The sequence below is a fragment of the Dicentrarchus labrax genome, unplaced genomic scaffold, assembly GCF_905237075.1.
Source record: "Dicentrarchus labrax unplaced genomic scaffold, dlabrax2021, whole genome shotgun sequence".
In the NCBI taxonomy this organism is placed as follows: domain Eukaryota; kingdom Metazoa; phylum Chordata; class Actinopteri; family Moronidae; genus Dicentrarchus; species Dicentrarchus labrax.
In genome coordinates this window covers 1,123,722-1,133,189 of record NW_026136720.1, presented here as the reverse complement: position 1 = coordinate 1,133,189, position 9,468 = coordinate 1,123,722, and the positions used below count along the sequence as shown (strand labels likewise).

Here is a 9,468-nt window from a genome sequence, read left to right as displayed (position 1 = left end):
ATCAGACAGATTCATTGATTGTTCTATCAGCTGGCATCTGTTGCAGGACGAGGCTGTTGATCAGAGACTGAAGGTTCTGTGAATCCAGCTGGTGTTCAGGTTCTGTTTATATCTTAAATAATAATATAAACTTTGAAAATAACAATTTCATTTAGTTTTATTGACAGAAATGAAATAAAGGAAGTGTTTGAGGCTGCAGTGTCTGCAGCTCTGAAGCCTCCGCACAGAAAAACAATCAGCAAATACAAATGAAATATAACGTCTGTAAAAAAGATTCATCTCACTGTTGTCCTTAACGTGAATCAGAACGGAGATTCAAATGTTTTTCATGTTCACAATGACACAGAAGAGTCTCAGTTCGTTTAAATATCAAACTTTTCTTCACAAATACAATGTCCGTTCTCTTCGTAGTCCTCTCGCGTCACCACGATCTCGTCGTAGTCTGGACTGTGAGCCAGCAGCTTCCCTCCTTCCCACGAATAACTGATGGGACTGCAGGACAGTAAAACACCATTAATGACGAGCTAGCACCAGACTGCAGAAACAGAGACGTAACCCGTTGGAAGTCTTACTTTGTTGGCAGAAGGACAGAGACGGGGAGGTGGGCGGGGGCGAGGGATCGCAGCTCTGCCTCCATTCGCTCTCTGAAGCCTGGAAACAAAGTGTTTCCTCCAGTCAGGACGATGTTCTGGTAGAAGTGGGGCTGCATGTCTGATGGCAGAGAACACATTTTCACTGAGTACGTATTGATGAACATGGAAACTAAATGTGGACACAGGAAGACAACTAGCTGTAGAAACAACCATGGTTGTACAGTTTAAAGTATATTCCTCTAGCAGCTCAATCACTCGGTCTTCATTCATTTTTATTATGAGCGAGTGTCAAACACCAGATGATTATTATTTCACAACTTTATTTTAACTCAACAACAAACAAGACAATGCACAAAAACAATCACAACACCATCACCAATGCTTGACGACCACAAGCAGTGAGTTAGACCGCCTGGACCTGTGACCTCTACAGCAGAAAACCCAGTATGTGGTCTGACCTTCTGGCAGGGACTGGATAGAGTCCACAATGGCCTCTGGGATGCCCATCTCCTGGATGCCGATGTCTGACGGGTGGAAGAGCATCTCGGGAACGGCAAAACGCTCGTTGACCAACCTCAAGATCTGCTCTCCCGTCTTATACTTCCCACTGAAGATCATCTCCTCCAGCGGCTGGAGGACAGAAAGACCACAGAGGACGATGAGGACTGAATGAGGCCTCAGACCGGGTCTGGACAGACATTATACTAACAGATATTAACAGATATTATGATATTAACAGATACTAACAGATATTATTATATTAACAGATATTATGATATTAACAGATATTATTATACTAACAGATATTATATTAACAGATATTAACAGATATTATGATATTAACAAGATATTATTATATTAACAGATATTATTATAGTAACAGATATTATTATACTAACAGATATTATTATATTAACAGATATTATGATATTAACAAGATATTAACAGATATTATTATATTAACAGATATTATTATATTAACAGATATTATGATATTAACAGATATTATTATACTAAGATATTATTATATTAACAGATATTATTATACTAACAGATATTATTATAGTAACAGATATTATACTAACAGATATTATTATATTAACAGATATCAACAGATATTATTATATTAACAGATATTATTATATTAACAGATATTATTATAGTAACAGATATTATTATACTAACAGATATTATTATATTAACAGATATTAACAGATATTATGATATTAACAAGATATTAACAGATATTATTATATTAACAGATATTATTATATTAACAGATATTATTATACTAACAGATATTATTATACTAACAGATATTATTATATTAACAAGATATTAACAGATATTATTATATTAACAAGATATTAACTAAGATATTATTATATTAACAGATATTATTATACTAACAGATATTATGATATTAACAAGATATTAACAGATATTATTATAGTAACAGATATCAACAGATATTATTATATTAACATATTATTATATTAACAGATATTATGATATTAACAGATATTATTATACTAAGATATTATTATACTAAGATATTATATTAACAGATATTATTATAGTAACAGATATTATTATACTAACAGATATTATTATAGTAACAGATATTAAAGATGTTCTCACCTTGCAGAAGCCTTTTTTGATGGAGCTAAAATCTGGAAGAACATAATCCTTCATCACAGAGTTTTCTTCCCCCTTCATCCTGACAACACAGAACAGTCCAACAGTGAATCCAGATCCTCTCTATCACCCACTGGTGACGGACTGTGTGTGTGTGTGTGTGTGTGTGTGTGTGTGTGTGTGTGTGTGTGTGTGTGTGTGTGTGCTTACTGTGCGACCTCCATGTCTTTGTAAAACTGCTGGGAGACGTAGCAGACATCTTCTTTCACCTGGTTGATTACGTGAGTTTCATCCATAACATGTAACTGTCTGGAAGGAACAGAGAGATTATTATTATTTAATGTCTGTGAGAAGAAACACTGTTTACCATCTCCAGATAAAACATCACCGATATGAGATGATCTCCTTCAGGTGATTGGTCAGTAGTTTCCCTCCTACGTTGATCCTGGAAGGCAGAACAAACCAATCAGCATTGTGTTGTTGTTATAAAACTGCAGCAGCTAAATAACACCGTTGCCGTCCTCTGACCTGCGGATGCCCTCCTTCATTTTCCTGCTGCGGCAGTAGGGGGCGATGTGAGTGAAGGAGAATCCGCTGTCGACCACCAAACAGCAGAGCTCCGACGGTTTAGAGTGGAAGTAGTGATGAGCGCTGAGAGAGCCCGCTGGACAACAGAGGTTCAGATTTAATATGGAGCTGTCATTAAACATTAAACAGCGCCACCAGTGGCCATTCAGTGAACTGCAGTCAGCGTCCTCACAACACTGTTTGTCAGAATACATAAGTCAGAGTCATGAATCCAGTTAGCTGGCCAAGCTAAGGTTAGCCAGCTAAAATCTGACTGTTGTGAACGATGTGAGCGAATCATTGAACCTGAGATTTGCCGACTCACCGTTTATCCTGAGAGCCGACTGGAACTGGTACTCCTCGAACAGGATCTCATTCATCGACTCCTGAATGGAGGAGAAGTTGAAGTAGGGCTCTGTGATGATGACGCTGGTGTCTACAAACTCCACCTGGACCCAGAACATCAGACCAGATCAGATCAGACCAGATCAGACCAGACCAGATCAGACCAGACCAGATCAGACCAGATCAGAAGACAATGCCATTAAAAATATCTCCAAGAAGAACAAAGTAAAAGTTTATAGAAGTATAAACCTTAAACATCTCCTTTCCAAACAGATGGTCCCACACTTTCCTCTGGACGTCCCAGTTGACCAGGTAACCCTGAGGACAAAGAACAGGAGACAGCCAATGAGAAAGAGTCTCTGAAGCCTTGAACAACCACCCGTCTGTCTCCCTGCGCTGACTGTCTCACCTTCTGGAAGGGCAGGATGTAAAAGAGACCCGAGGGATCTTTGATCTCATCGAGCTGATTGGCTGTGAACGTTTTTAATCTGGACGTCTTGGAGCGGAACTGGCAGTTTGGGATGACGCTGAGGGAGAAAGAGAGAAAGCAGCTTTTCATTTCCTGTAAGATGAAGTTTACAGAAACTGCTGCTGTACTCAGGCAGACATGTTGTTTCGTTCCAGTCGGTTTACAGTGTCTCTACAACTACTGTTAAATATTTTACTCTGAAAGGAATCTGCAGTTCTAGGGCTGCAACATCATTTTCATTATCGATTTATCTGTCAATCATTTTCCAGATTCGTCGATTAGTTGTTTGGTCCAGATGATGCTGAAAATTATTGATCAGTGTTTGCACACACACACACACACACACACACACACACACACACACACACACACACACACACACACACACACACACACACACACAGACAGACAGACAGACAGACAGAAGAAAGATATTAAGTGGAGATGAATTTAGTAGCTCTCCTGTGTTCTGACTGTAGTTGTCAGTCTCGCTGTGAATCTTATCTCATTACAGTAACTGTTGAACCCGTTACAGTGACTGTTGAACCCGTTACTGTGACTGTTGAACCCGTTACTGTGACTGTTGAACCCGTTACAGTGACTGTTGAACCCGTTACAGTGACTGTTGAACCCGTTACAGTTACAGTAACTGTTGAACCCGTTACAGTAACTGTTGAACCCGTTACAGTAACTGTTGAACCCGTTACAGTGACTGTTGAACCCGTTACAGTGACTGTAGAACCCGTTACAGTAACTGTTGAACCCGTTACAGTAACTGTTGAACCCGTTACAGTGACTGTTGAACCCGTTACAGTTACAGTTACAGGAAGCAGAGCTGCTGTCTTACACACTTCTCTGCGCTTTCTTTAGAACAGTCACCCACCCAAAACCCCATAGAGACTGTGTCTGTCCCCCGACCACCTAAACTATTTAAAGAAATAAAAACAAGAGGAGTTCAACATAAAAATCTAATAAAAATTAAAACCAACTCCTCAGTAGCACAAAATAAGAGAATGAAATGTGGGCTGTTAAATATCAGGTCTCTGTCCTCTAAAGCTGTTCTAGTGAATGAATTAATATCAGATTATGATATTGATTTACTTTGTCTTACTGAGACCTGGTTGTCCCAAGAGGAGTTTGTTAGCCTAAATGAATCCACCCCCCCCAGTCATATTAATACTCACATTCCTCGAGGCACAGGCCGAGGAGGTGGAGTAGCAGCCATATATTCATTCAATTCAATTCAATGCGATTAATATATGATTCGAGCGTTTTTATGGACCCTAAACCTAAACTAAATTATAATTCATTTGAAAGCCTTGTTCTTAGTCTTTCTCACCCAAACTGGAAAACACTGCAGCCAGTTCTATTTGTTATAGTGTACCGCGCTCCTGGACCGTACTCTGATTTTATATCTGAATTTTCAGAGTTTTTATCAAGCTTAGTCCTTAAATCAGATAAAGTAATTATTGTAGGTGATTTTAATATTCATGTGGATGTTGACAATGACAGCCTTAGTAATGCATTTATATCATTAATAGACTCAATTGGCTTCTGTCAGAGTGTAAATAAACCAACTCATTGTTTTAATCACACTCTTGACCTTGTTTTATCATATGGCATTGATATTGAACATTTAATAGTCTTCCCACATAATCCTTTCCTATCTGACCATTATTTAATTACTTTTGAATTCATACTATTAGACTATAAGCCATTAGGCAAAACTTCCTACAGCAGATGTCTATCTGACAGTGCTGTAGCTAAATTTAAGGAGGAGATTCCTTCAGTGTTTAATTCAATGCCATGTCTGAATTTAACAGAGTCCTATAACGACTTTAGTCCCTCTGAAATTGATAATCTTGTCGATAGTGCTACAGGCTCACTACGATCAACATTAGACTCTATCGCTCCTATAAAAAGGAAATGATTAAAACATAGGAGACTAGCACCGTGGTACAACCACCAAACCCGCCAGTTAAAACAAATAGCTAGAAAATCTGAAAGGAAATGGCACTCTTCCAAATTATCAGAATATCGCTCAAATTGGCAAGATAATCTTAAAACCTATAGAAAGGCCCTCCGTAATGCCAGAGGAGCCTATTACTCAGCACTAATAGAAGAAAATAAGAACAACCCTAGGTTCCTCTTCAGCACTGTAGCCAGGCTGACAGAGAGTCACAGCTCTATTGAGCCACATATCCCCATAAACTTAAGTAGCAATGACTTTATGAGCTTCTTCTATAATAAAATTATTACTATTAGAGAGAAAATTAATCACCAACTGCCATCAACAGTTATCAGTGGCTCTCCAAGTTCAGGGACTTCTGTCAATGTAAACTTAGATGTATATTTAGATTGTTTTTCTGCTATCGATCTTCATCAGTTAATTTCAATCATTTCTTCATCGAAGCCATCAACCTGTCTATTAGACCCGATCCCAACTAGGCTGCTTAAAGAAGTTGTTCCCTTAATTGGCACTTCTTTACTAGATATGATTAATCTTTCTTTATTATCAGGATATGTACCACAGTCCTTTAAAGTAGCTGTAATTAAACCCCTTCTTAAAAAGTCCACTCTTGACCCAGGGGTTTTAGCCAACTATAGACCGATTTCTAACCTCCCCTTCCTCTCTAAGATTCTGGAGAAAGTAGTCGCCAAAGAGTTGTGTGACTTTCTACATAACAATAGTTTATTTGAGGATTTTCAGTCAGGATTTAGAGTTCATCATAGCACAGAGACAGCTCTGGTTAAAGTTAATAATGACCTTCTGACTGCTTCTGACAATGGACTTGTCTCTGTACTTGTATTATTAGATCTTAGTGCTGCATTTGACACCATTGACCATAATATTCTTTTACAGAGACTTGAGCATCAAATTGGCATTAAAGGAACCGCCCTAACCTGGTTTAAGTCATATTTATCAGATCGTTCTCAGTTTGTACATGTTAACGATTAATCTTCCATAAAGACTACAGTTAGTCATGGAGTTCCACAAGGTTCTGTACTTGGACCAATACTATTTACTTTATATATGCTCCCTTTAGGCAACATTATTAGGAATCACTCCATTAACTTTCACTGTTATGCAGATGATACGCAGTTATATCTATCAATCAAACCCAATGAAATTAATCAATTATCTAAATTACAAACATGTCTTAAGGACATAAAATCCTGGATGACCTGCAATTTTCTGATGTTAAACTCAGAAAAAAACCGAAATTCTTGTTCTTGGCCCCAAAAACCTTAGAGACTACTTTTCTAAAGATATAGTTACTCTAGATGGCATTAACTTGGCCTCTAGCACCACTGTCAGGAATCTTGGAGTTATCTTTGATCAGGATTTGTCATTTAACTCCCACATAAAGCAGACCTCTAGGACTGCCTTCTTTCATTTACGTAATATTAGAAAAATTAGACACATACTATCACAGACAGATGCAGAAAAACTAATCCATGCATTTGTTACTTCAAGGCTGGATTACTGCAACTCTTTATTATCAGGTTGCCCCAATAAGTCCATTAAAATGCTCCAATTAATTCAGAACGCTGCAGCACGAGTACTGACAGGAACTAGAAAAAGAGATCACATCTCTCCTGTACTAGCTTCTCTGCATTGGCTCCCTGTAAAATGTAGAATTGAATTTAAAATCCTCCTCCTCACCTATAAAGCTCTTCATGGTCAGGCCCCTTCATATCTTAAAGAGCTCATAGTACCCTATTACCCCACTAGAACACTACGTTCTCTGAATGCTGGGCTACTTGTGGTTCCTATAGTCTCTAAAAGTAGAACAGGAGCCAGAGCCTTCAGTTACCAAGCTCCTCTCCTGTGGAACCAGCTTCCAGTTGTGGTTCGGGAGGCAGACACCCTCACCACATTCAAGAGTAGGCTTAAGACATTCCTCTTTGATAAAGCTTATAGTTAGGGCTGGATCAGGTGAGTCCTGAACCATCCCTTAGTTATGCTGCTATAGGCCTAGACTATGGGGGATTTCCCATGGTGCACTGAGCTCCTCTCTTCCTCTCTCTTTCTGCACTCATTCATGTTCCATTAATGCATGTTACTAACTTCACTTCTTCCCCGGAGTTCTTGTGCTTTCTCGTCTCGCAGGTTCTTATGGATCCTGGTGGAGCCTCCTGCCATGGTCCTGCTAGACTGCCATTGCCAATACTGTTGTTGCTGTGCACCTGTCTGTCTGTCTGTCTGTCTGTCTGTCTGTCTGCCTGTCTGCCTCTCTCTCTCTCTCTCTCTCTCTCTCTCTCTCTCTCTCTCTCTCTCACCCCAACTGGTCGAGACAGACGACCACCCACCTAGAGCCGGAGGATCTGTCCTAGGTTTCTGCCTTTTAACAGGCAGTTTTTCCTTGCCCTTGTCTCCAAGGTCTTGCTCATGGTGGTACTGTTGGGTCTCTGTAATTAATGTTATAAAGAGTTCGGTCTAGACCTGCTCTATTTGAAAAGTGTCCTGAGATAACTTCTGTTATGAATTGGCGCTATACAAATAAAATTGAATTGAATTGAACTGTTGAACCCGTTACAGTTACTGTTGAACCCGTTACAGATACTGTTGAACCCGTTACAGTTACTGTACCTGTTAGTACTTTAATGTCTTTCTATCGTCTTAAGAGCATCAACACATCCGGAACCAGTTCAACATGAAGCTGCTGCAGGAACTCGTTTAAAGCCTTGGAGCTTCATCTGGGGTTATTTCTCTTCTACATTGTGTGTGTGTTCATTCCGAACCGACCGGACCGACCGGACCGACCGAACCCGAACCGACCGAACCAGTCTCACTGTGACGTTAACGGTCTCTTATTATACATTAGCTAGCCTATCGTTAGCTCCCTTGCTGTTAGTAAACGTACCTGACTTTCTCCTGGCTGTAGCCGATTTTCGCCGTATATGCTCCGTTATCCAGAACTAATGTGGCCATTTTAGAGCCGTGAGAACCTAAAACTGATTAACTTATTCCACATTTGATGAAAACAGAACACATTACTGCCGTTTACGACGCTCCGCCATTATTTACTGGTCCCGCCAATCAGCTTCTTCCTCTCTTCTGTTTCCGCACTGAGGCAGCCAATCAGGGCTTCCGCTCGTTGGTGTAGCCAATCAGATACAAGGTCCTTTTAGAAAGACGTTCGGGCGGAAACAAGTGCCGTATACTTTTTATCCTCCACAAGATCTGTCGATAATAATTATTATAATGACAACAACAACAACAACAACAATAATAATAATAATGACGACAACAACAACAACAACAACAATAATAATAATAATTATAATGACGACAACAACAACAACAATTATAATATTAATTATAATTATAATGACAACAACAATAATAATAATAATTATAATGACGACAACAACAACAACAATTATAATATTAATAATTATAATGACAACAACAATAATAATAATAATTATAATAACAACAACAATAATAATTATAATGACAACAACAACAATAATAATATTAATAATAATGACAACAACAATAATAATAATAATGACAATAATAATAATAATATTAATAATAATGACAACAACAATAATAATAATAATTATAATGACAACAACAATAATAATAATTATAATAATTATAATGACAACAACAACAATAATAATATTAATAATAATAACAACAACAGTAATAATAATAATAAACTGTTGAATTTAAAATAACGATAGTAATAATAATAATTATAATTATAAAGTTGAACTTATAATATGCAATATTATGCAACAGTAATAATGATAAATAATAAATTCTTCGTCAACAATTCATCATACAAATCAGTATTTAATGAATACATTTTTATTTTGTTTTTTTAAAGCAGTGTAAAG

At 37.9% G+C, this 9,468-nt stretch overlaps 1 protein-coding gene across 1 annotated transcript; it reads right to left on the bottom strand.

The window, feature by feature from the left end:
* Window positions 1-139: 139 nt before the first annotated feature.
* Window positions 140-8,665, bottom strand: actr6 (actin related protein 6). Its single transcript, XM_051380869.1, has 11 exons — window positions 8,481-8,665; window positions 3,553-3,670; window positions 3,393-3,461; window positions 3,124-3,247; window positions 2,760-2,895; window positions 2,620-2,676; window positions 2,442-2,540; window positions 2,235-2,313; window positions 1,052-1,223; window positions 573-711; window positions 140-492 (listed from the first exon to the last, which is right to left on the bottom strand). The coding sequence occupies exons 1-11, from the start codon at window positions 8,546-8,548 to the stop codon at window positions 363-365; spliced, it is 1,191 nt and encodes a 396-aa protein (XP_051236829.1). The 5' UTR covers window positions 8,549-8,665; the 3' UTR covers window positions 140-362.
* Window positions 8,666-9,468: the final 803 nt, after the last annotated feature.

Bases quoted from the DNA above. Each gene is read 5' to 3' on its own strand.
- actr6 (XM_051380869.1), bottom strand. From the start codon at position 8,548: ATGGCCACATTAGTTCTGGATAACGGAGCATATACGGCGAAAATCGGC. The intron at 1,224-2,234 runs GTGAGAACATCT...TCTGTCCTCCAG, and splicing joins TCAAAAAAGGCTTCTGCAAG to CCGCTGGAGGAGATGATCTT. The intron at 493-572 runs GTAAGACTTCCA...ACTGTCCTGCAG, and splicing joins TCTGTCCTTCTGCCAACAAA to TCCCATCAGTTATTCGTGGG.